Raw genomic sequence first — 26,646 nt, 5'->3', positions numbered from 1 at the left:
GTTGAGCTTCTCGTTCTTCTTCTTTAGAGAGCCTTTTTCCCGAAGCATGACAGATGATATATTCAGTACTTTCTTTTAAAGCTTCGGGAGCAGGAGCGGCAACTTTTTTAGGCAAAGTTTGTTCTACAGCCTCTTCCTCCGCTGCCTTCTCTTCAATTTCTGAAGGTTTTTTCTCAACAGGCTCTGAAGGCCCAGCTTCGGCACTAGCCTGGCTCACTGCAGCTTCAACTTTGGCTGGTTTTGTTTCAGCTTCGCTTTGCATTTTTGAAGCCTCGGTGATTTTCCCTGAAGGAGTAGAGCTTAAAGCCTTCACTGTTTCTAACACATATAGTACATTTGCCATTCTTCTTCTTTTGGGAGTTGCTGCAAGACCTTTTTGTGCCTTCGGCACTGTTACTTCTGCCGAAGGGCTTAAAATTTCTAACATTTTTGTTTCTTCGATTTTTGGCTCTTCAGCTTTACCTTTATCAGCCTGTGACTCAGCTAGCTCCGCTAAGGGTACCTTCGGCATTATAGCTGAATCTTTAGCCTTCTGCGTAGGAGAAATGGTCTCCTTTTGTTTAGCAGCTGAAGAAGTCTCTCTGCCAAACTCAGGCACCACGGCCGGTTTAATATAACGCGGCCGATGGGTAAGGACTTTTAACTTTTTGCTCTTCGGCGCAGGCTCATCTGGAGTGGCTGAGGCAACAGTCCTGGCCGAAGTAGCAGTTTTCCTCTTCTTTCCCCGTCCCCGTAGTGGGTAGCAGTAGTCGGGGTAAACGAAACCAATGGCATCGAAAACTCTGTTCAATCTCTTTTTTCCTCGGCCACCAAAGGATGTGGATAATGCATTATCTTCTGCTTTGGAGTACGGCCCAAGCAGTTCATCACTTGTAGCTTCGATGCATTTTAGCCAGTCATCATTCGGTTCATCAAATTTATCTCCGTACCTGAAGGTGTATTTCAGTCGAACCAGCTCACCTTCGCCAGACTTGGTGACAGTCTCCTTCGGCATTTCCCAGTTCTCTACAAGTGGCCATACTCTGAAGGCTATATGCTCCTGGATTAAATCTCTTGTACCAATAAAAAAGCAGACAATATCGAAAGCCTTTTGGCATGCTTCGGCGGCCTCGTCAATCTCAACCTTTGGCCTTCAAAGGCCGAACCGAGACCAAATGGGGCGCATAATAACTTCTTTAATATCTTCTCTCGCCTTCAAGTCATTCTTCATGTAAAACCATTCCTCCATCCAGGCTCCAGGCCACCTTTTTCGGTATGTTGGCACCGAATAGGTTGCGTTGGGGTGGGCAGTAAATCCATAACAGCCAAAGTTATTGTGATATTGCTCCTTACCCATGGCCTTCGTCTCATATGCAAGTTCATGCATACTGCAGAAGCATTTCGCGCTTGGCTCCACTCCCTGGCTTCTCACAGCCCACACAAAAATTCCCATTCTAATAATGGCTTTCGGGGTTATCTGATGAAGGAAGATCTAATAAATTTTCAACACTTCGACCACAAACCTGCTCAATGGAAACCGAAGCTCAGCTTTGAAGAAGCTTCAGTAAATTACAACCTCATTTTCCTCAGGGGCAGGGACGTTGTTATCTCCGCCAACTCTCACAATGGACATATCCCGAATGTATCTTCCTCTCATGCTCTCAAGGTGATTTTGTTTGATAGTCAATTTTTCGAAAATCGAGTGACTTGGCCTCCAGGGCCGGTCCTCATAATCTTCACCCCCACTTTCAGCATCATAACTATCACTGTCACCAGTATCTTCAGATAGGCCCTCCAATATCTCTTTTGTAATCTTCTCTGTATTTGATTTTTCCATCGATTCTAAAAACCCACCTATATAAGGATTCACAGCCTTCTTCTGCTCAAAGAGCTTCTCCTCTTCGGTTAGCTTTGTCTCAGCAGCAACTTTCTTGTCTTGAGACATCTTTTCTTCAGAAATGCCGAAAATGTGTCTTTCAAACTGAAGCTTAGAAAGCTTGAGAAAGTAAGCAAGCGTTGGTGAGCAAGAGCTATAAAATTGAGCAAACAAAGCAAGTAGCACAAACAGCTTACCAAATGTGGTCAGGGTGAGCTCTTATTTATATGATCGACGTGCTCCAAATTGGAGGGTCCCGTCTGTCATTGACTGTTGCTATTCTAGCATAGGGAAGGTGTTTTTTTGGACCTTAGGCTTAAGGCCTTCGTCCATGTCGCAGTCTGAATTTGTTATCTTAAACAAATTAATACTGCGAGGGGCTACTGTTGGGGGCCTTCATTCTCTGAAGGTCCTCAAAAACATAATTTAACAATGCTTTCCAAGTATGGTTTATGGACAGGTATCTTCGGATTCATGATAAAAGCATACACGATGAGGAGCATGATCGTGACGAAGCTTGTCGTCGCTCCGAAGTTGTGCACAAGGAAGCTTCGGCTAAATCGCAGAAAAGGGAACCGACTTAAAAGGGAAAAGGCTATTCAGTCCTCATAGATTTTTCTATAAGCCAATAGTAAATGTAAGGGGCATGATTGTAATTTCTCATAGGCTTTGTCCTGTGCCTATAAATAGATGAACAGTACGGCCGTACTGTTCAGGCTGACTGGTACTCACTTTTGCGTCATACTTGTACTCACTTGCCTTTTATCAAGTCAAAGGTACTTTTGTAATTCAGTATTGTTCTTACCTTTCTATGATTATATAATTAAGAATAAATAATATGAAATGATTGTTTGTGTTGTGTTCTATATGCCATACGTTTCTTCTTCTATTTTATCGTATGATGCATTGATGAAGGTATGTCCTTCATGACCTTCGTCTGAAGATCATTATATCCTAAGGAAAATAATGTTTCGAAGGACGAAGGGCATTAACATTTAACATCTTGTGTTGCCTTGTTCTTGACTCATAACATTTGAGAACAAGTCCCCAACATTGGCGCCCACCTCCGGTGAACCCTTTTTCGACCACCTTCGGCAAGCACTGACCTTCATCATGCCGCCGAAAAAAGTTTCAGCGCCAGGGGCTGCCACACTGCAGCCACTGGACACAAATCATGAGACCCTCTCTCTCCGAGAGGCCCGAAGCCAGAAAAGGAAGGCCACCAGTCCAACGCTCCAGGAGGAGTTGGACCAAGAGATCAGAAACATGGAAATAATTCATCAGCAAGTACAAAGAAAGAAGGAGAAGATGGCTCGACTGGCTGATCTTCAAAGGCAGATCGACGAAGCCACTGAAGATGTACGCCATCTTGCTCAAGACGAACATGATCGAAGGCCCCAACATAGGGAGCTTTATCAAGAAGGCTTGTTCAACGAGGATGGATGGTATGATGATCTTAATCATGATACATTTACCTTTAATGATGCTTCTCCTTTGGCAGCAGTACTGCAGGCTATCCCATAGCCCCCATCATATAAGCCACCTCAGCTCCCCATGTATGATGGGCATTCAGACCCGAAGCAGTTTTTGATGAGTTATGAAGCAACTATATCTTCATATGGAGGCAATGCAGCCGTCATGGCCAAATCCTTCGTTATGGCAGTTCGGAACGTGGCTCAAACATGGTATTCTTCTCTTCTACCAGGGACTATTACTTCGTGGCAGAAACTCAAGGATATGCTAGTGACAAGTTTCCAAGGCTTTCAGACGAAGCCAGTCACAGCTCAGGCCTTGTTTCAGTGCACACAAGACCATGAGGAGTATCTCCAAGCATATGTACGAAGGTTCTTGCGTCTAAGAGCACAAGCGCCTACAGTGCCCAATGAAATTGTCATTGAGGCCATGATTAAGGGGCTTCGTCCAGGACCTACTGCCCAGTACTTCGCTAGAAAGCCTGCAGGGCTGACAATGACTTCCGCCAAAGAAGGGAGGAAGCTTACAGGTTCTCTGAGATGACCAGGGGCTTCGGAGGAAGAATCCACCCGAGGCATGTCAGGTCAATTCACAACTCCACTCAGAGTGATGACAGAGGAAGTCAACTGCAGAGGCCGCAGTATTCTTCACAAGCTTCAGGGCAGCAACAAAGCTCTTTTCGGCCGCCAGCTCCAAGAGGCAGAGGCGCCAGGGGCTTCGGATGAAGATATGGAGATCAGCCCAGGAAACTCTACTGCCTATTTTGTGGTGAAGATAAGGGCCATACTACAAGAATGTGCCAAATCACCATCCAAAAGAAGAAGGAGATCGTAGAAGCCGAAGCCCGGCAAAGCCAACCGAAGCAGGTCCTGCACACTGCTTCGTGTCACTCACCCTACATACCAGAATATGTGGGTAATCATCTTGCAGCTTCTGTTGCTTCGGCTAGTCAGCTGCAGGTTTCTTGGCCACAGCTTCCACCTCCGCCACCACTACAACCTGCCTATTCACGAGGTCAGCAGCCAGAAGGGAGCCAACAGACCCATCAACAGCGAGATTTCAGGGAGGAATCCGAAGCTCGCACAGTCAACAGTACTGTGCCAGAATCAAAGCACATCTATTGAAAGATATCTTCCTCTGAAACATTTCTACACTCATTGTCATTTTCTTTTTTAGGAACAATCAATGTAAACCTAGTTTTCTTGTCATTTTTAAATTTCTTGTAATAGCTTCGTTCTTGTCATAGTGAAATATATCTTCTCCATAGTCTCACGAAGCTCAAAAGTTGCTAAAGCTTAAAAGTTGTTCCTAAGGGAATGCAGAGTTAAAAGTCGCATTGCAAGTTTTGCCGAAGCTACAAAAAGTCGTTCCTAAGGAGCGCAGCGTAAGTTTGCCGAAGCTACAAAAAGTCATTCGTAAGGGAGTGCAGTGTAAGTTTTCTGCTCAAAAGTCGTTCCAAAGGGAATACAGAGCCAAATTCCACCGAAATAAAAGGCGAAGCGCGAAAAGTCAACGCAAATACCGCCGAAATAGAAGGCGAAGAAGTTCAAAAGACGTTTCTAAGGGGATGCAGAACTTACACCGAAAAATAAGTGATGAAGCCGAAAAATAAACGGCAAAGAGATTTTTGATCGTTCCTAAGGGGACACAGAGATTGTGTTTCAGCATGAGTACGTGTCTTCGGCATTAGCATCATTCTTTGCATCATATCATCGCATCATATCGCATAGCATCACATCATACATCATATCACATCAATAACATCAATTGGAAACGAAGCCGATCTTCGGAGAACACTTTACAAAAATGAAAAGGTGCCAAAGCACAAAGTAAGCTGAGAATTACAGCTTCATCAGTTCCGATGTGGAAGAAGGGATCTATTGTTTACGAAGCATTGATGTTTTTATAAAGTGTGGATGTTCTTACGAGGCATAAAAGCTCTTCTTTACGAAGCATGAAAAGAAGGGAAGGTGTTTTTTCGCTGAAGGCTCAAAAACGGTATGTACATAAAATTAACATCACACCAAACATAAGAACAAACTGTGTAATAATAATCTACGCGATGCTACGAGATCGTGGGAACGAGAATTGCTAAATTCAGAGCCACGATGGTAAAGTTATGAATTTCTGAAGATTTAAGTGTTGTACACAAAAGAAATTATGTGCATAATTTTTACCTATGTTTCATAACAAAATAGGGCAACTAGATAATAAACAATATCAATATGATTTTATTGCAACTGGAATGGATCAATTTGGAGCTAGAATGAATTAATTATGACTTAAACAAGATTCTAGAATTATTTCTCTATTGGAAATCATTTTATTTACCAAATTTACCCATTTTATTAACCTCTGGTCGTGGCCACTATTTTCCAGAAGTCCAGGGTCGAATCTGCAAATTCTAGGACCTAAATGAAATTACTTTTACACTGGCATGGACGACGGGTTTATACAAAGAAAAGACAGGGGCTCTTGTGCAAAGAGGCTGTGACGAAGGGGTATGCCCAAATCTGGGCCGTCAGATCTGGTTCTAGTGGTTCGGATTAAATCATGGCTCAAACGAACCTGTACGCAGCGCTAGCCACACGATCTGGAGTTGATGGCCAGGATCCTATGAAACCAAAATCACATCCAACGCGCAGATAATGCGAGCGAACGGCCAGAATCGCTTAGGTCGAAACGTTACATGGACACCGTATACTCTGGGATCTACGGCTAATACGCCAACACCCCCCCAATCTAATCCCATCCGACCAGCGACGATCTAACGGTCAGAATGCCTCCTACCTAATACTCGACGGCAATGGCCGGAGCTGCATAGGACTCCAGCACGGCGGTGCCATGTCCGAACACCCAGTCACATGCCCATGCTGCCGGCACTTCGATTCGACAGGATCTACACATAGCGGGGTTTGGGGCTAGTCCACGGGGCGTGGCCTTACCGGAGATTAGGCTCTAAGAGTTCCTGCTCACAACGCACAATGATCTGATGATGAAGTACTCTGGTGAGGTCCTCGGGTTCTTTCGATGGGGGGTCTAAGGAGTGGCGCGGGACGATTTTATAGCCTAGCGAAGCGAGGCTGTCACCCCCCCAATGGCCGTCACAGGCGGGGTTTTCGGGGAGTCCCAACAACCGGAGCGAGATACGAGGAAGGAAGTCCACGCGGCAGATTCGGCGATGGGAGGTTGAAGGAGGACTGACAGTGCGAGCCCACATGGCAGCGACGATAATACCACAGTCGCGCTGGGGTGTCTGGCTGAGTTGCGGGCCCGCATGGAAGCCACCGCTGGAGTCATCACGCGTGCGCGGAATGTGGGCTGGTGCGGCAGGGTTTAGGAGGGCCGAGGGGAAGGGAAACTGGGCTGCGCGGTGGAGAGGAGGAAAAGGATGAGATGGGCCGGCTATGGAAGTTGCAGCCCATACATTGATTTGACCTTTTCTTTTCTTTTTTAATTTTCTGCTTTGTTTTTAAATTCCAATTTGTAGTATTCAAACCGAATTCAAATTCTATTTTGAATTTCAGATTCCAAAAATTAAACATGATCCTAAAGGGGAATTTAAACTCTACTGTTTGCAGTAAGAATATTTTTTTATACATTCTTCCTTTGTTCCTTCATTTTCAATTTTTTATATTTTAATTTATAAATTGAGGTTAAGTTCATGTTTTCAATAAAATGCATTACCACAAAATCATTGGCAAGAGTTCAACCTTTCCTTACCCATTTATTTGTTACTGAACTAGTTTAGTCCCCTTAATTGATTATGAAAAGATAATGTACCACTAAATTCCAAAGTTTTCAAAAAAAATCCTAGAACCACTATCATAGATATTTTTATCCCTTTATTTTATTATTTTATGATATTTTTTCTACCAATTTTAGGCCTTACACTTTTGTAGTTTCATAAACTACAAGAGAGTTATAGGTTTTATTAACAAATTTACTTTTATTTAGTCATATGAAGAAATGATCAAAATATAAATTGTATATCTTGATGAGTCATAGAAATTTGTAGTTGAATTTTTTTATTTGTATTAATTTAATGCTTTAAAATGTGATTTATAAATTGTTTTTGCCTAGTGTTGAAAAAACACTCGGCAAAGTAGCTCTTTGCCGAGTGTTTTATTTTATTGAAGGTTTTGTTTGGCATTCGGCAAAAAACTTCTTTGCCGAGTGCCCGAAAAAAAACTTGACAAAACATTTGGTACTCGCAAAGAGCTAAATTCCGGTAGTGATGTATTTCCATTACTATATGGCCGCATGGTTACTTCAAACTTCTTGTTTTCTTTTAATGAAGTTTGAAACTTTGACCTACAGAGGAGCTTACAAGTTACAAGAGCATAATCTCATATCTATTGCCCCATTTATCTGTTTGGTGCACTGTGGAAAAATAATGGTTTGAGTTTTTATTTATATTTGCTGTTTACGTTCCATATAAAGCCTAACTACTGCAAAAACATAGAGCACTGCATTTTTTTAATATGATTTATTTCAATACAACTTTCCTCAGCTGTGCTGATGGTAGTAAGCCCGCGAGAGGAGATTACATGACAATGACATATATGTCTACTAGTAGACACTGAAAGACCATACAGAGAATTGGCACACTGCACGTTTCCATATGCATATGGACAAGTACAATAACCTCATGCATGCTGGTCTCTGAACGACATAATCTTGACTGTGAATTAAACAAAGGAAGATATAGTAAGGAAATGTGGGATAGTACGTAGATCATCGTGGAAGCTTATTGCATGCTTCCTCCCTCAGTTCACGCTGCAGTGTGCAAACAATAATACTTATTATGAATGCGCATGCATGCAATCTCATCAAGCTAAGCAGCGCAAGGAACGAATCCGCCTGTAGTGCAGAATGAATTGCATTCAGCGGTACACCCTGTGACAAGCGTGGGCTTGCATGGCTCCTCCAATGCCGTTGGACAAAGCCCGGGGTCGTTGGCGTTGCCCGTGCAGAACCCATCAGCAAAGGTGTCGCAAAGGGTACCACAACGGTCGGAACAAACGTCATCCATTACTAGCTTGGGCGCCATGGGCAGCAGGACCGCCAGCAGGATGCAGGCAGTCACTGCAGTGGACATCTTAACCGGGGCGGCGGCACCAGAAGCCATTGATGTCGACGTTGCTAGTAGCTAGAGCACGAGAGAAACTCAAATATGCTAGCTGAGCTGAGCCTTACCGATCGATGCATCTAAGCTTTCGCAGGCGAAGCAATTTATAGGAACTAATTGATTGACTAAGTACTATTAATAGAGTTAAATACCCTGGAGACCCATTATTTTATGGAGAGGTTTCAGTATCAACTTGCATAAACATTTTTATAACATTTCACTTAAGATCCAAACCACACATCCACACGTGAGCTAGCTTACCATTTATATTGCTGACAAGGCTGCATTTCGTCAAACGATGATAGTGGACGCTGCCACCACCGACGCTGGCCTCTTGCTGCACATTTTCGGCGCATCCGTATATATATGCCACTACCGGAATCGACGGAAGCACTCGGCAAAGCTTGAAAAGTACTCGGCAAAGACTTTACCGATTGTCGCACTCGGCAAAAAGGGCTTGACACACAGTATATCGGCAAAGCCTTCTTTGCCGAGTACTTTTTCTCGAGCACTCGGCCAAGATTAAGGAGCCTGAGCAGATTATCAATATATATTGCACACACGTATACACTACCAGAATTTAGCTCTTTGCCGAGTGCTAAATGATTTGCCGAGTTTTTTTTTGGCACCCGTCAAACATATAGTATAGGCAAGTGCAAAGCTGTTGCTCTCATCAGAGTAGCACTGACGACGCAGGGTTCGAGTGCTTGCTTTTTACTATTTTTATGTAATTATTGTTTATTTTTAAAACACCTCTTGACTAATGCATTTTGCCAAACGGATAGTATAGGCAAGTGTAAAGCTGCTGCTCTCATCAGACTCCCAGTAGTATCGAAGACGCGGGGTTCAAGTGCTCGCTTTTTACTTTTTTTGTATAATTATTGTTTATTTCTAAAACACCTCTTGACTAATGCATTTCGTCAAACGAATAGTATAGGCAAGTACAAAGCTGCTGCTCTCGTTAGACTCCCATTAACACCAAAGACGCGGCGAGCATCCCTCGCATGTCCGCCTGGCTCGAGGGCCACGATGAGCCTCGCCCACGCGCGACCACATGCAACCATCACTAGTAAAAAAAGTCTACATAGACAAGAGGCGGTTTATAACATATTTCCACTATCATTTCTCACAATCGTTAGTGAATGTATTTTTCTTAATTTAACCATAAGTGCAAATCTAATTTCATTGACAGTTGTCTTAACATAACCACTCGTGGAAATTAATTTTTATTGACGACTTTTTCACCCAACCAACCGCCAAGGGTAATTTTCTCATGTTTTTTTAAAATTTTCCACCAAACCGAATTATATATATATATATAGTTTTATATATCAGGAGCCCTGGAATCTGTCTAATTAGAGAAAGCACTGGCCATCCTATCCGATCAGTACCAGAAGCCATTGATGTCAAGAGGTTGCTAGTAGCTAGAGCACGAGAGAAACTCAAATAGGGACGACGATTTGCTAGCTGTGCTGAGCCTTACCGATCGATGCATATAAGCTTTCGCAGGCGAAGCAATTTATAGGAACTAATTGATTGACCAAGTACTATTAATAGAGTTAAATACCCTGGAGACCCATTATTTTATGATAGTGGACGCTGCCACCACAGACGCCGGCCTCTTAGCTGCACATTATCGGCGCATCCGTATATATATACTAGGTGAGTGCCCGTGCGTTGCGACGGGAGTAAAAAAATTGTATGAAACATAGAAACGGAACGACAACAATCACTATAATAATACAAAATCCATTAAAAATAATTTATTTGATATTAATAATGTTTACCACACAGATTTTGCATATCATATATGGCTAGTAGTTTCGCCTTCTATAGATTTCATGATTAGTGAAGTGATATACATCAATCACTCTACATCTCATATTTAAACCGTGTTGAAATAAAGCACAATCAATGAAATCGTGTTTCAATAATAATCTGAAACACCAAATGTGTGTTCCATAACAGTGCGAATACTTGAATGCAAATGGTTAAAATGCTCCGGGTTCCACCTTCCATTCATGACCTACGAGTTTCTAGGTCTATGACCCACTTATGACCTATCGAGCCTAGACCTAAGTGCGTTAGCCACCTACAGGCCCCGCAAGACGACGCCCCGTGTCGAGACCCTGGATACGACGGCCAGGGGTCGACGCTACACAGAGACGACAATAATCGTGCCAGGGCTTTTCGCCTTCCATGCTGTCGACCATAAAGAGCACGATCATGTACACCTGTAAGACCGAGACATATACAGACAAACATAGCCTTATCCAGGTAGAACGCCTCGTTTTACCACAACGCAGTAGCTCCTCAAGAAAGCTACTCGTGGCCGACCCCCACCTTAGCCTATAAAAGGAGGAGGTCGGCTAGAAGGACGAACAGACACACGAGACGAGACCAAAAGGCCCGGAGGCCAAAGCCAAGGCGGGAGCCACCGCGACGTCCAAGGTTCAGTTTAGAACTCTAGTCCCGTAGTCTTTAGGTTCACCCACGCATAAGAGACTTGGGAGCTCCACCCTCTCTCGCTCACTTGTAACCCCTACTACGGGCATTGAGTAACAAAGGTGTCAGTAGCGCGAGCCATCATAGACTGCATGCAGGAACGTTCCGTCTGAATTAGTATAAATCTTACACGCACCGAGCATATCATCTAAATCACGGAACAATCACATACAAATTTATTTGTCGAAGCGTAGGTTCGAAACGCCGACATAAATATTTAGTGTCTAAATTATTCTAAACGTAAAGAGTTTCAACTTTAAAATATTGAATCCTATCAAGCAAGACGACTTTGGTGTAGGGCGTCTCTCCACCTGACGTTATTTGAAAAAAAAGAAGCTATTTTTGTTATTTTTAAAATCTAAAAATAAGAAACAAATTCAAATGATAAAACCACCAACTTCAATTTAGTAGATCTCTTCAACCCTACAAATGTGATATAAAGTTTGTATTTATCCAACTCTAGTTCAAAAAACTATGTTTTTTAAATCTATTTTTATACGTGAGCCATTTTTTGACCGTGGTTGGAATTCGTTTTCTAGAATTGATGCTTCTAGCAATATCTCTATTTCTAGCTGTATTAGAGACGGTATTTAACACCAAATCCTCTACGCATGGATTTCCATTTCAGACTGTATTCTCATTCATCGTGTTTTCTGATGCCCAAATTGCATTTCCCCAATTTCAGTGGTGACGATCCTCGCTTGTGGAACGACCACTGCGAGATCTACTTTGAAGTGTATGCCATCAGCGATACTCTGAAGCCAAGATTTTGCTGCGCTGAACTTTGAAGGGGCTGTAGCTACCTGGTTGCCATCAGTTGAGCTCAGGGGGCAGGTTCGGTTCTTGGCCTCTTCTCTGCGATGCAGTTTGTGCCTGTTTTGGTAGAGATCAATATCACATTCGTATGAAGTAGATGGACAATATAAAGCAGACTGGTTCTATCATGGAATACATTGAGCAGTTGGATCACCGAATTCTGTGTTATAACTCTGCTTATAATGATGTCTACTTTGTCACTTGATTTCTTGGTGGGATCAAGAAGGGTTTTTAGTGATCTTAAATCTGGGACTGCCCAAGTTATTCTAGTTGTTCAGGAACAAAGTCCATTTGACCCTAGTCTACTTCAGTTAAGCGGCATAAAACTATGAGATTTAGAGGCTTTGTTGGTAAATAAGAGATCCTGACATTATGAGATTCACGCAGTGTGGCTACTTTTATCCATGACACTTTGGTTGCTCAAGTCTAACATCCACAAGCTACTTGTGAATTGCTCAGGTACTAAATAACTGATGGTTCTCTCATGGACTCCACTACTACAGTGCTTATCTTCCATGGTTTCAGTGGTGCATCCAGGGACACTCATTCAGCTTTGATGCCCGAGTTCTTCCACTAAAAAACTTTGGCATAATTTTTGGCGTTGATTGGTTGGAAGAACACAGTCCCATGTAGGCTCTTGCTCATCATTTGGTGGAGGAGCCCTTCTCCACAATTAGGAACATGGTACTCCCATCATTAGATGCACTCCCATCTTCGGAGCCACTATCGTCATTAGATAATAATTTGAGTTCACATAACATTACACAAATTAATATAAAAGGTTCATGTAACAGTACAAAAATTAATAAATAGAGTTCACATCATCATGTGCTACTTTCTACCTGTCCATATTATTGTTGTAATAATATAAACTGAAACTCTGCCAGCAAATGAAACTCAAGCTTTTTAATGATGTGTTATCTTTCAGCATAATTTTTGTATAATTATACCTCGAAGTATTCATGTCTCTAGATTAGCCCAGCAAAGGATGGTAAGCCTATTTTGATTGAGATGATTGATGTTAAGACAAAAGAACACAAGGAGACACTTGAGGTAAATGGTAGGGAACTCTTCCTTTTCCGCTTCAGTACTGTAGATGATTTCTTCTAATCTTTAGGTACTTTCATCCTATGTTCTCCTAAGCTAAATGGTTTATACAAGTATATAGCTACATGTTGATGCCATTATCAGATATTAGTGGTGTCAAGCTAGATTAAATTGTTAGGCCAGAGTAAATGTCAGAATAACATGGGCAGTATGTTGACGGATGGTGCTTGCAATGTTATTGGCAACTCAAATGCTTTTACTGTTAGGTAACCAATTATTAAAAATTTCTTATATCTGTCAACCTTTGATGATTAATTAAAATCGTAATAAAGTTTATTAAGCAAACAATATTTCTGCATATTTCATAAACAATATACTTTGCATCTTGAAACTTAGATTTGCATCCACAGGTGGATGCAGCACTCGGTCGACGACTGCATACAAAAATTACCATGTTACAAACAACCAACCCACAAGTCTTGATTACCTGATGCCCTTCATTGCTAATCCATTTCAAAACTCAAAAAGAAAAAAGTACATCAGTTTATCACGTTTCCTAACTCTACAGTCTGCACACACCCCCAAAAAATTACACCTACTTTGGCCCCCAAATTACATCGTTATTATTGTGCATGGATCAGAGGAAAAATGTTGTGAGCAATCCATTGATATGAAATTCGTAACTCACCATCTCATTTCGGAGTAAGCAGCTACAACCTACAACATGCAAACTTGACAAACAGGTAGCACGTCTCGCCCAAATTCTAGTGTCTCAAACTGAATTCTCCGCTAGAATTCAGCAAAAGCAACAGATTCATTGTCCTGTATCACCATCAACCCCGAAAAAACCAAAGCAAGGTCTCATCTCCTTCTACCCTCCGCTCAATCAGACACCAGCCCAGCCGCCAAGAACTTGTGCCAAGACCGATTCAAGGGGAAATAGGAAATGCTTCGAAAAACGAATCGTCAGAGGGGAACACACCATGGCCCGATGCTCGCCCGCGAGGAACCACGCCTTCTGGTGCACGACGACGTACGTGTACACCTGGGACAGCGTGTTCGCGACGCCTCAGAACACCAGGTGCACCTCCGCCTCTACCTTCATTTCTTTGCAACGTGCGAGTTGGACTCCCACTCAGACAAGTACATGGGTGTCGGCATAAGGATGGCGGCGCCAGTGAACGTGCAGTCGCGCACTTCGTCGGCCTCCCCAGCCAAAGTCGTCAGATCGAGTGCCACGCACGCGACGCGGGGTGGGTGCGAGGAGGTGCGTGGGGAGGGGGCATGGGCGAGCATCGCGACGATGATGCTGCTGCGTCACGGGGGCAGAGGCAGGGCAGGCGAGGCTGGTTGTCGCGGCTGGGAGAGAGGGTGGGGCATGTCGTGGACGCCGACTATGGAAGTGGGGTGTCGAAGATGGAAACTCCACCTATGGATCGTCGACGATGTGCGAGGATCGAAGGTGGGCGCGGTTGGAAGGGGGCGGGGATCACAGTGTGGCATGCAGTGCGATGATGGGGCACGACGGCGCTGGAATCATGGGCTTCGGGAGACGGGGGCGGGGGCACGCTGCGGGTGCGTGGTAGGCGGGGGCAGGCGGGGGCACCACAAGGTGTGGACGCCCTCCTTGCTCTCTTAATAGAGTAGTAAAGATGTGTAACTATATAGCTAGGCCAAGATCAAGGAGCCTGAGCAGATTATCACCATATATTGCACACATCGTATACACTACCGGAATTTGGCTATTTGTCGAGTGTTAAATGATTTGCCGAGTGTTTTTTGGGCACTCGTCAAACAGATAGTATAGGCAAGTGCAAAGTTGTTGCTCTCATCAGAGTAGCACCGACGACGCGGGGTTTAAGTGCTTTCTTTTTACTATTTTTTATAATTATTGTTTATTTCTAAAACACCTTTTGACTAATGCATTTCATCAAGTAGCACCGAAGGCATGGGTTCAAGTGCTCGCTTTTCACTACTTTTTATATAATTATTGTTTATTTCTAAAACACCTCTTGACTAATGCATTTCGTCAAACGGATAGTATAGGCAAGTGCAAAGCTGCTGCTCTCATCAGACTCCCAGTAGCACTGACGACGCGGGGTTCGACTGCTCGCTTTGCACTATTTTTATATAATTATTGTTTATTTATAAAACACCTCTTGACTAATGCATTTCGTCAAACGGATAGTATAGGTAAGTGCAAAGCTGCTGCTCTTATCAGACTCCCAATAGCACCGACTACGCGGGGTTCGAGTGCTCGCTTTGCACTATTTTTTATATAATTATTGTTTATTTCTAAAACACCTCTTGACTAATGCATTTCGTCAAACGGATAGTATAGGCAAGTGCAAAGTTGCTGCTCTCATCAGACTCCTAGTGGCGCCGACGACGCGGTAGCTGCAGCGAGCATCCCCGCATGTCCGCCAAAGGCCATGGCTCGAGGGTCACGATGAGCCTCGCCCGCGCGTGACCACTGACAACCATCACTAGTTAAAAAATCTACAGAGACAAGAGGCGGTTCATAACATATTTCCACCGTCATTTCTCAGAACCGTTATTGAATGCGTTTTTCTTAACTTGATCACAAGTGCAAATCTATTTTCACTAGGTATATGCCCGTGCGTTGCAACGGGTAATACTTATGCAGGCATAGGTCATTGTTTAGTGAGGTAATCAACCGGTAGGGTGACACTTGTGTATGTATAGATCATTGTTTAGTGATGTTATCAACCAAACTTCACGCGTCGGGTCGACATGCGAGGGAGGTGACATTGGGAGGAAGGCTCAGGGGCGGGGCGTCGGGTGTGTGGGACCGCGAATTGCGTCGGGAGGCAGATTGGAGGGCGTTAGGTGGATGGAGGCCGCGACATGTGGAACGTGGCGCGGTTAGAGCGAGAGGCGGGAAGAGGTGGAGGAGGCCGGGTGCAGACAGTTCTGCCAAAGTGGCCTTAGGCGAGTCGTGACTGCGTCTGCTACCCGGGCTTGCCCTTAGATGAGTCGTGACTGCGTCTGCTGCCTGGGCTTGGCCTTGGATGAGTCGTGACTACCTGTCCCGCTCGGGCTTGGCCTCAGATGAGTCGTGATTATGTCTCCCGCTCGAGGGTGGCCTCAGGCGAGTCGTGACTGTGTCTCCCGCCGGGCTTGGCCTTGGGCGATTCTTGACAGCCTCTCTCGCCCGAGAGTGGTCTCGGGCGAGTCATGACTGCGTATCCCACCGGAGGATGGCCTCGGCCGAGTTGTGACTACCTATCTTACCGGAGGTTGTCCTTGGGCCTGTCGTGACTGTCTATCCCACTCGTGGATGGCCTCGGGTGAGTCATTACTGCCTGTCCCACCTGCGGATGGCCTCAAGCGAGTTGTGACTATCTGTCCCACCTGAGGATGGCCCCAGACGAGTCGTGACTACGTCTCCCGCCCTGGGTTGCCCTTGGGCGAGTCATGACTGCCTGTCCCACCTGAGGGTGGCCTCAGTTGAGTCGTGACTGTCCAGCTAGGGCTTGGCCTCGGTTGAGTCGTGATTGCGTCTCCCACTGGGGGTTGGCCTCGGGCGAGTTGTCTCACCCGAGAATGGCCTTAGGCGAGTCGTGGCTGCCTGTCCTGCTTAGGCTTGGCCTCGGACGAGTCATGATTGTGTCTCCCGCCTGAGGGTGGCCTCGGGCGAGTCGTGACTGCCTCTCCCACCCGAGTATGGCCTTGGGCGAGTCATGACTACCTCTCCCCCCGAGGATGGCCTCGAGTGAATCGTGACTGCCTCTCCCACCCAGGGTTGCCCTCGGATGAATCCTTAATGCCTTTCCTGCCCGGGGTTGCCTCAGGCGAGTCGTTACTGCCAGTACTGCCCGGGGTTGTCCTTGGGCGAGTCGTGACTGCTTGTCCCGCCCGAGGGTGGCCACGGGAGAGTCGTGGCTGCTTGTCCCACCTAGGCATGGCCTCGGGTGACTCGTGCCTATGTCTCCTGGCCAAGAGTGTCCTAAGACAAGTCGCGACTATTTGTCCCGTGTAGGCTTGGCCTCAAGCAAGTCATCACTGCCTCTCCCACGCCGAGAGTGGCCTCGGGCAAGTCGTGACTGCGTCTCTCGCCTAGGCTTGGCCTCGGGCGACTCGTGACTTCCTGTCCCATTTGGGCATGGCCTTGAGCGAGTCATGACTGTGTCTCACGCCCAAAGGTGGCCTCAGGCGAGTCGTGACTGCGTCTCCTGCCCGGGCTTGGCCTCGGACGAGTCATGATTGTGTCTCCCGCCTGAGGTTGGCCTTGGGCGAGTCGTGACTGCATCTCCCATCCGGGCTTGGCCTTGGGCGATTCTTGACAGCCTCTCCCGCCCGAGAATGGCCTCGAGCGAGTCATGACTACGTATCCCGCCAGGGGTTGGCCTCGGGCGAGTGGTGACTACCTGTCCCGCCTGATGATGGCCACGGGCGAGTCGTGACTATGTCTCCCACCCAAGGTTGTCCTCGAGTGAGTCTTGACTGCCTATCCCACCCGAGGATGGCCTTAGGTGAGTCGTGGCTAACTGTCTAGCCAGGGCTTGGTCTCGGGTGAGTCGTGACTGTGTCTCCTGTCGAGGGTTGGCTTCTGGCGAGTCGTGACTGCCTGTCTTGCCAGAGGATGGCCTCGGGCCAGTCGTGGCTGCCTGTCCTGCCTAGGCTTGGCCTCGAGCGAGTCGTGACTACCTCTCCCACCCGAGGGTTGCCTCGGGCGGACTGCCTGTTCTGTCTTGGCTTGGCCTCAGGCGAGTTGTAACTTTGTATCCCACCGGGGTTGGCCTCGGGCGAGCTGTAACTGTGTATCCCACCCGGGGGTTGGCCTCAGGCAAGTCATGACTGTCTGTCCTACCGCGGATAACCTCAGGCGAGTCGTTACTACCTGTCCCGCCTGGGCTTGGCCTCGGATGAGTCGTGACTGTGTCTCCCGCCCGAGAGTGGCCTAGGAAGAGTCGTGACTGCCTGTCCTGTTTTGGATTTGCCTTGGGTGAGTCATAACTGCCCCTCCCACCGGGGGTTGGCCTCGGGCGAGTCGTTACTGCCTCTCCCACCCGATGGTGGTGGTGCACACGGGGACAGCGGTGGTAGGCCGATCGTGGGGGCGGTGCGCTCATCTCCTCAAGGAAGCTATCACCGCAGGAGGAGAGGGAGACAAGGAGGCACTACATATTTGTGACATGTCTTTAATTGGATACACCTACAAAACAATTATAAATATTGCATAAAAATAAAATACATGCAAACAATAATCATGTAAATTTCAAACTCATATTTACCATGTCATGGTCTAGGTAAAGTAAAACCCTTCATTCAGCACTACATATTTGTGACATGTCTTTAGTTGGATATAGCTCATCTGTTTTAGTTTCAACATCACCGTCTCGCTTTAGAAAGTTGAACTGAAAAGCATTTTCTATGTGGACACGACCTCCAGATCGGCACTTTATATGATCTTGAGATATTATTAAATTTATGCAATAGTCTATCACCTGCAAGTGTGTAAGTTGTTGTTAAAAATACCAGAGTGGGTAAAAAATTATTCATACCAGGGTCACCAAATGAAAAACTAAGCATGAATTACCTCATCACTTAGATATCGTAGTTGAGGTTGAATGTAATACAACATGAGTCAAGTTGGCTAGTGGGTGGGAGCCTAGCGTTCTGCTCAAGGTATCCAGGGTTCGATCCCTGAGCCTGGTAGCAATTTTTTTTGCTGCGGGTGGAACAATAACGGACAGGGGAGGGCAGAACGAGGGAGGGCAGAACGGGGTGGTAGTGAAAGGGAAATGTGCCTTTGGGCCATTTCTAAGTATTTTGGTGATTAAGTGGCAACACAAGTGCTTAAATGTGAATCTATGCCCATGGATGAACAAAGTGCAAATCACAAGTAAAGGTATGTTTCTAAGCCTTAGTACATTGGTTTTGTGTACTAATATATTTGTCTAAGTGTTAGAAACAGAGAGAAGAAGAAAAGGAGAATGTTGGCTGTGTACAGCCAACAAGCTGTTTCGGTCTGGGGCACCGGACTGTCCGGTGGTGCACCGGACAGTGTCCGGTGCGCCAGGCTGCCTCGGGCGAAGAGGCCGCTCTCGGGAAATTGCCGATGGCGTACGGCTAAAATTCACCGGACTGTCCGGTGTGCACTGGACTGTCCGGTGAGCCAACGGTCGGCCGGGCTAACGGTCGGCCGCGGAATCTGCGCGCGACACGTGGTCTGGCCAACGGTCGGAAGGAGGCACCGGACTGTCCGGTGTGCACCGGACTGTCCGGTGCGCCAGATCTGCAACGGTCGGCAACGGTCGGCTGCGCTGTTTAAGGAAAGAAATCGGGCACCGGACAGTGTCCGGTGTGCACCGGACTGTCCGGTGCACCCGACGACAGAAGGCAAGGATGGCCTTCCAGATTTGTTCTCAACGGCTCCTAGCTGCCTTGGGGCTATAAAAGGGACCCCTAGGCGCATGGAGGAGAAAACCAAGCATTCCTACAACATTCCTAAGCACCAAGACATCGATCTCGCGCATTCATTTCTTTGTGATAGCATATAGAGCTCTTGTGGAGTTGTGAACTCTTTGAGTTGTGTTGCGAGCTCTTGTTGCTGCTTGTGTGCGCGTTGTTGCTCTGATCTTATGAAGTCTTGTGTGCGTTGCTCATTCCCCCCTTGCTCTGTGTTTCTTTGTGAACTTCAATTGTAAGGGCGAGAGGCTCCAAGTTGTGGAGATTCCTCGCAAACGGGATTGAGAAAAAGCAAGCAAAACACCATGGTATTCAAGTGGGTCTTTGGACCGCTTGAGAGGGGTTGATTGCAACCCTCGTCCGTTGGGACGCCACAACGTGGAGTAGGCAAGCGTTGGTCTTGGCCGAACCACGGGATAAACCACTGTGTCATCTCTGTGTTTGATCATCTTGTGGTATTGTGTTTTGTTGAGACTCCTCTCTAGCCACTTGGTGATTATTGTGCTAACACTTAACAAGTTTTTGTGGCTATAATTTAAGTTTCACAGGATCACCTATTCACCCCCCCTCTAGGTGCTCTCAATTGGTATCAGAGTCGTTCTCTTCAAGAAAGGGACTAACCGCCCGAAGAGATGGATCCTAAGGGGAAGGGAATCGTGATCAACGATAAGGAGAAGGAGTCCTTCGTCAACGAGCCCAAAGATGACAAGCCTACCGACTCCGGCTCGGGCCATAGAAGGAAGGAAGGGAAGAAGAAGAAGACAAGGCGCATCAAGGAGATCGTCTACTACGACGACAGCGACGAATCTTCCTCTTCCCAAAGGGACGACGACAACGACTACAGGAAGACGGTCAATTCGAACTTTTCATTTGATTATTCTCGTATTCCACATAGTTCGAATTCGCATTTGCTTTCCATTCCTCTTGGCAAACCTCCACACTTTGATGGGGAGGACTACGGATTTTGGAGTCACAAAATGCGTAGTCATTTATTCTCTCTCCATCCAAGCATATGGGAGATTGTAGAGAATGGAATGAAATTTGATAGCTCGGATAGCCCTATGTTTATTAATGAACAGATTCATAAAAATGCACAAGCTACTACTGTGTTGCTAGCCTCTTTGTGCAGGGACGAGTACAATAAGGTGAGCGGTTTGGACAATGCCAAGCAGATATGGGACACCCTCAAGATTTCTCACGAGGGGAACGACATCACCATGCTCACTAAAATGGAGTTGGTGGAGGGCGAGCTTGGAAGATTTGCGATGATAAGGGGCGAGGAGCCAACCCAAACATACAACCGGCTCAAGACCCTTATCAACAAAATAAGGAGCTATGGAAGCACGCGATGGACGGACCATGACGTCGTCCGACTATTACTAAGGTCCTTTACCATTCTTGATCCTCATTTGGTGAATAATATTCGTGAGAATCCCAGGTACACCAAAATGTCGCCCGAAGAAGTTCTTGGGAAGTTCGTAAGCGGGCGAATGATGATCAAGGAGGCAAGATACGTGGACGACGCGTTGAACGGTCCTATTCATGAGCCTCAATCCATTGCTCTCAAAGCAACAAAGAGCAAGGAGGCACTACCAAGCAAGGTGGCGCAAGTTGAGGCAGCCGGGCTAAATAATGAGGAGATGGCCCTCATCATTAAGCGCTTCAAGACGGCACTTAAAGGTCGCAAGGGACAGCCAAGCAAGACCAAGACAAAGGAGAAGCGCTCGTGCTTCAAATGTGGTAAGATTGGTCATTTCATTGCTAACTGTCCCGATAATGAAAGTGACCAGGAAAAAGGGGACAAAAGGGAGAAGAAGAAGCATTACAAGAAGACCAAGGGCGAAGCACATATCGGAAAGGAGTGGGATTCGGATTGCTCCTCCTCCGACTCCGACAATGAAGGACTCGCCGCCACCGCCTTCAACAAGTCATCTCTCTTCCCCAACGAGCATCATACTTGTCTCATGGCAAGAGAGAAGAAGGTGAGTACTCGAGACTCCACTTATGCTTCCTCTAGTGATAATGAGTCTAGTGATGATGATGACATAGACTATTCATGCTTATTCAAGGGCTTAGATAGATCTAAGATAGATAAGATAAATGAACTCATTGATGCCTTGAATGATAAGAATAGGCTATTAGAAAAACAAGAGGACCTTTTATATGAAGAACATGATAAGGTTGTAGAGGCACAAAAATCCTATGCTTTAGAAGTTAAAAGAAATGAAATGCTTTCTTTTGAACTATCTACTTGTCATGAAACTATTTCTACTTTGAAAGGTGTCAACAATGATTTAAATGCTAAACTAGAAGTAGCTAGTAAATCTAATTCTTGTGTGGAACATGTTGAGATTTGCACTAGATGTAAAAATTTCGATGTTGATGCTTGTAGTGATCATTTAGTTTCAATTTCCAAATTAACTGAGGAATTGGCTAGTCTTAATGCCCAACTTAAGACTAGCAAGAATGAATTTGATAAACTAAAATTTGCAAGGGATGCCTACATGATCGGTAGACACCCCTCAATTAAGGATGGACTTGGCTTCAAGAGGGAAGCCAAGAACTTAACAAGCCATAAGGCTCCCATTCCCGCCAAGGAGAAAGGGAAGGCCCCTATGGCTACTAGTGCTAAAAAGAACCATGCCTTTTTGTATCATGATAGGAGACGAACTAGAAATGCTTATAGGAATTATAATGCATACGATGATTTTTCTCATGCTATGTTTGCTTCTAGTTCTTCATATGTGCATGATAGAAATGTTGGTAGAAGGGATGTTGTTTATAATGTGCCTAGAAAGAATATTATTCATGCTCCTAGGAAAGTAGTGAATGAACCTTCTACAATATATCATGCTTTGAATGCTTCCTTTGCTATTTGTAGAAAGGATAGGAAAATAGTTGCTAGAAAGTTAGGGGCAAAATGCAAGGGTGACAAAACTTGCATTTGGGTCCCTAAGGATATTTGCACTAACCTTGTAGGACCCAACATGAGTTGGGTACCTAAGACCCAAGCCTAAATTGCCTTGCAGGTTTATGCATCCGGGGGTTCAAGCTGGATTATCGACAGCGGATGCACAAACCATATGACGGGGGAGAAGAAAATGTTCACCTCCTACGTCAAGAATAAGGATTCCCAAGATTCAATTATATTCGGTGATGGGAATCAAGGCAAGGTAAAAGGGTTAGGTAAAATTGCAATTTCTAATGAGCATTCTATCTCTAATGTGTTTTTAGTAGAGTCTCTAGGATATAATTTACTATCTGTTAGTCAATTATGCAACATGGGGTATAACTGTCTATTTACTAATGTAGATGTGTCTGTCTTTAGAAGAAGTGATGGTTCACTAGCTTTTAAAGGTGTATTAGACGGCAAACTTTATTTAGTTGATTTTGCAAAAGATGAAGCCGGTCTAGATGCATGCTTAATAGCTAAGACTAGCATGGGCTGGTTGTGGCATCGCCGCTTAGCACATGTGGGGATGAAGAACCTTCACAAGCTTCTAAAAGGAGAACACGTGATAGGTTTGACTAACGTACAATTCGAAAAAGATAGACCTTGTGCAGCTTGTCAGGCAGGTAAACAGGTGGGAGGAGCACATCACAGCAAGAATGTGATGACCACATCAAGACCCCTGGAGCTGCTACATATGGATCTCTTCGGACCCGTCGCCTATCTAAGCATAGGGGGAAGTAAGTATGGTTTAGTTATTGTTGATGACTTTTCCCGCTTCACTTGGGTGTTCTTTTTGCAGGATAAGTCTGAAACCCAAGGGACCCTCAAGCGCTTCCTCAGGAGAGCTCAAAATGAGTTTGAGCTCAAAGTGAAGAAGATAAGGAGCGACAACGGGTCCGAGTTCAAGAACCTTCAAGTGGAGGAGTTCCTTGAAGAGGAAGGGATCAAGCACGAGTTCTCCGCTCCCTACACACCACAGCAAAATGGTGTGGTAGAGAGGAAGAACAGGACGCTCATCGATATGGCGAGAACGATGCTAGGAGAGTTCAAGACCCCCGAGTGCTTTTGGACGGAAGCCGTGAACACGGCTTGCCACGCCATCAACAGGGTCTACCTTCATCGCCTCCTCAAGAAGACGTCGTATGAGCTACTAACCGGTAACAAACCCAATGTATCGTACTTTCGTGTATTTGGGAGCAAGTGCTACATTCTAGTGAAGAAGGGTAGAAATTCTAAATTTGCTCCCAAAGCTGTAGAAGGGTTTTTGCTAGGTTATGACTCAAATACAAAGGCGTATAGAGTCTTCAACAAATCATCGGGTTTGGTTGAAGTCTCTAGCGACGTTGTATTTGATGAAACTAATGGCTCTCCAAGAGAGCAAGTTTTTGATTGTGATGATGTAGATGAAGAAGATGTTCCGACGGCCGCTATACGAACCATGGCGATTGGAGAAGTACGACCACAGGAACAAGATGAACGAGATCACCCTTCTTCCTCAACTATGGTGCATCCCCCAACTCAAGATGATGAACAGGTTCATCAACAGGAGACGTGTGATCAAGGGGGAGCACAAGATGATCATGTGATGGAGGAAGAAGCGGAACCGGCACCTCCAACCCAAGTTCGAGCGATGATTCAAAGGGATCATCCCGTCGATCAAATTCTGGGTGATATTAGCAAGGGAGTAACTACTCGGTCTAGATTAGTTAATTTTTGTGAACATTACTCCTTTGTCTCGTCTATTGAGCCTTTCAGGGTAGAGGAGGCCTTGCTAGATCCGGACTGGGTGTTGGCCATGCAGGAGGAGCTCAACAACTTCAAGAGGAATGAAGTTTGGACGTTGGTGCCTCGTCCTAAGCAAAATGTTGTGGGAACCAAGTGGGTGTTCCGCAATAAACAAGACGAGCACGGAGTGGTGACAAGGAACAAGGCTCGACTTGTGGCAAAAGGTTATGCCCAAGTCGCAGGTTTGGACTTTGAGGAGACTTTTGCTCCTGTGGCTAGGCTAGAGTCCATTCGTATCTTGCTAGCATATGCCGCTCACCATTCTTTCAGGTTGTTCCAAATGGATGTGAAGAGCGCTTTCCTCAACGGGCCAATAAAGGAGGAGGTGTACGTGGAGCAACCCCCTGGCTTCGAGGATGAACGGTACCCCGACCATGTGTGTAAGCTCTCTAAGGCGCTCTATGGACTTAAGCAAGCCCCAAGAGCATGGTATGAATGCCTTAGAGACTTTCTAATTGTTAATGCTTTCAAGGTTGGGAAAGCCGATCCAACTCTTTTTACAAAGACATGTGATGGTGATTTGTTTGTGTGCCAAATTTATGTCGATGACATAATATTTGGTTCTACTAACCAAAAGTCTTGTGAAGAGTTTAGCAGGGTGATGACGCAGAAATTCAAAATGTCGATGATGGGCGAGTTGAACTACTTCCTTGGGTTCCAAGTGAAGCAACTCAAGGACGGCACCTTCATCTCTCAAACGAAGTACACGCAAGATCTGCTGAAGCGGTTTGGGATGAAGGACGCCAAGCCCGCAAAGACTCCGATGGGAACCGACGGACACACTGACCTCAACAAAGGAGGTAAGTCCGTTGATCAAAAAGCATACCGGTCCATGATAGGTTCTTTGCTTTATCTTTGTGCTAGTAGACCGGATATTATGCTTAGCGTATGCATGTGTGCTAGATTTCAATCCGATCCTAAGGAGTGTCACTTAGTGGCGGTGAAGCGAATCCTTAGATATTTAGTTGCTACGCCTTGCTTCGGACTCTGGTATCCAAAGGGGTCTACTTTTGACTTGGTTAGATACTCAGACTCCGATTATGCTGGATGTAAGGTCGATAGGAAGAGTACATCAGGGACGTGCCAATTCTTAGGAAGGTCCCTGGTGTCATGGAACTCTAAGAAACAAACTTCTGTTGCCCTATCCACCGCTGAGGCCGAGTATGTTGCCGCAGGACAGTGTTGCGCGCAACTACTTTGGATGAGGCAAACCCTCAGGGACTTTGGCTACAATCTGAGCAAAGTCCCACTCCTATGTGATAATGAGAGTGCTATCCGCATGGCGGAAAATCCTGTTGAACACAGCCGCACAAAGCACATAGACATCCGGCATCACTTTTTGAGAGACCACCAGCAAAAGGGGGATATCGAAGTGTTTCATGTTAGCACCGAGAACCAGCTAGCCGATATTTTTACCAAGCCTCTAGATGAGAAGACCTTTTGCAGATTGCGTAGTGAGCTAAATGTCTTAGATTCGCGGAACTTGGATTGAATTGTAGCATACATGTGTTTATGCCTTTGATCATGTTCATTCTGCATTTTGTTGCTTATTGTGGTGCTCAAGTTGTACAAACACTCCCTGGACCTCACAAGTCCGTTGCAAAGTGATGCACATGTTTAGGGGGAGATGTGTTACAACTTGACCCTTTTGAGACTAACCATATGCTTGAGTTTGCTTGATTTAGTCTCGAAGGAGAATTGAAAGGGAAAAGGTGGACTTGGACCATGAAAGACTTCCACTGCACTCCGATGAAAGGGTAACTTATTCCAAGTTCATCTCATGAACTCTTATTGCCACTTACTCTTAATTGAAGATTTTGGTGAGGCAATGGGGTTATAGGGCCAAGATTGATCCCGGTTTGGTGCTTGATGCCAAAGGGGGAGAAAATAAAGGCCAAAGCAATAAATGGATCAGCTACCACTTGAGAGATTTTGAAAATAGTAGAATAGAGCTTTTGGTTTGTTCAAAACTCTTGCATTGTCTCTTTCGTCAAAAGTTGGCTTCTTGTGGGGAGAAGTATTGATTATGGGAAAAAGGGGGAGTTTTTGAAATCTTTGATCAATCTCTTTTGGAATGACCCTCTTTATGCTTCAACATGTGTGTTTGACTTAGAGATAGAGATTTGAGTTTGATTTGCAAAAACAAACCAGGTGGTGGCAAAGGATGATCCATATATGCCAAAAATGAATCAAAATAGATTTGAGTTCTATTTGAAGTGATATTGCACTTGTTCTAGTTGCTTTATGTTGTGTTGGCATAAATCACCAAAAAGGGGGAGATTGAAAGGGAAATGTGCCTTTGGGCCATTTCTAAGTATTTTGGTGATTAAGTGGCAACACAAGTGCTTAAATGTGAATCTATGCCCATGGATGAACAAAGTGCAAATCACAAGTAAAGGTATGTTTCTAAGCCTTAGTACATTGGTTTTGTGTACTAATATATTTGTCTAAGTGTTAGAAACAGAGAGAAGAAGAAAAGGAGAATGTTGGCTGTGTACAGCCAACAAGCTGTTTCGGTCTGGGGCACCGGACTGTCCGGTGGTGCACCGGACAGTGTCCGGTGCGCCAGGCTGCCTCGGGCGAAGAGGCCGCTCTCGGGAAATTGCCGATGGCGTACGGCTAAAATTCACCGGACTGTCCGGTGTG

The 26,646-nt window shown here is 45.5% G+C and overlaps 1 protein-coding gene across 1 annotated transcript; it reads right to left on the bottom strand.

Annotated features, from left to right (window-relative positions):
* Positions 1-7,790: 7,790 nt before the first annotated feature.
* LOC111589936 (uncharacterized) lies at positions 7,791-8,535 on the bottom strand. Its single transcript, XM_023300831.1, has one exon. The coding sequence runs from the start codon at positions 8,457-8,459 to the stop codon at positions 8,166-8,168; it is 294 nt and encodes a 97-aa protein (XP_023156599.1). The 5' UTR covers positions 8,460-8,535; the 3' UTR covers positions 7,791-8,165.
* Between the last annotated feature and the right edge of the window lie 18,111 nt (positions 8,536-26,646).

The sequence above is a fragment of the Zea mays genome, chromosome 8, assembly GCF_902167145.1.
Source record: "Zea mays cultivar B73 chromosome 8, Zm-B73-REFERENCE-NAM-5.0, whole genome shotgun sequence".
Lineage (NCBI taxonomy): Eukaryota > Viridiplantae > Streptophyta > Magnoliopsida > Poales > Poaceae > Zea > Zea mays.
This window is presented reverse-complemented; position numbering and strand designations above follow the sequence as displayed.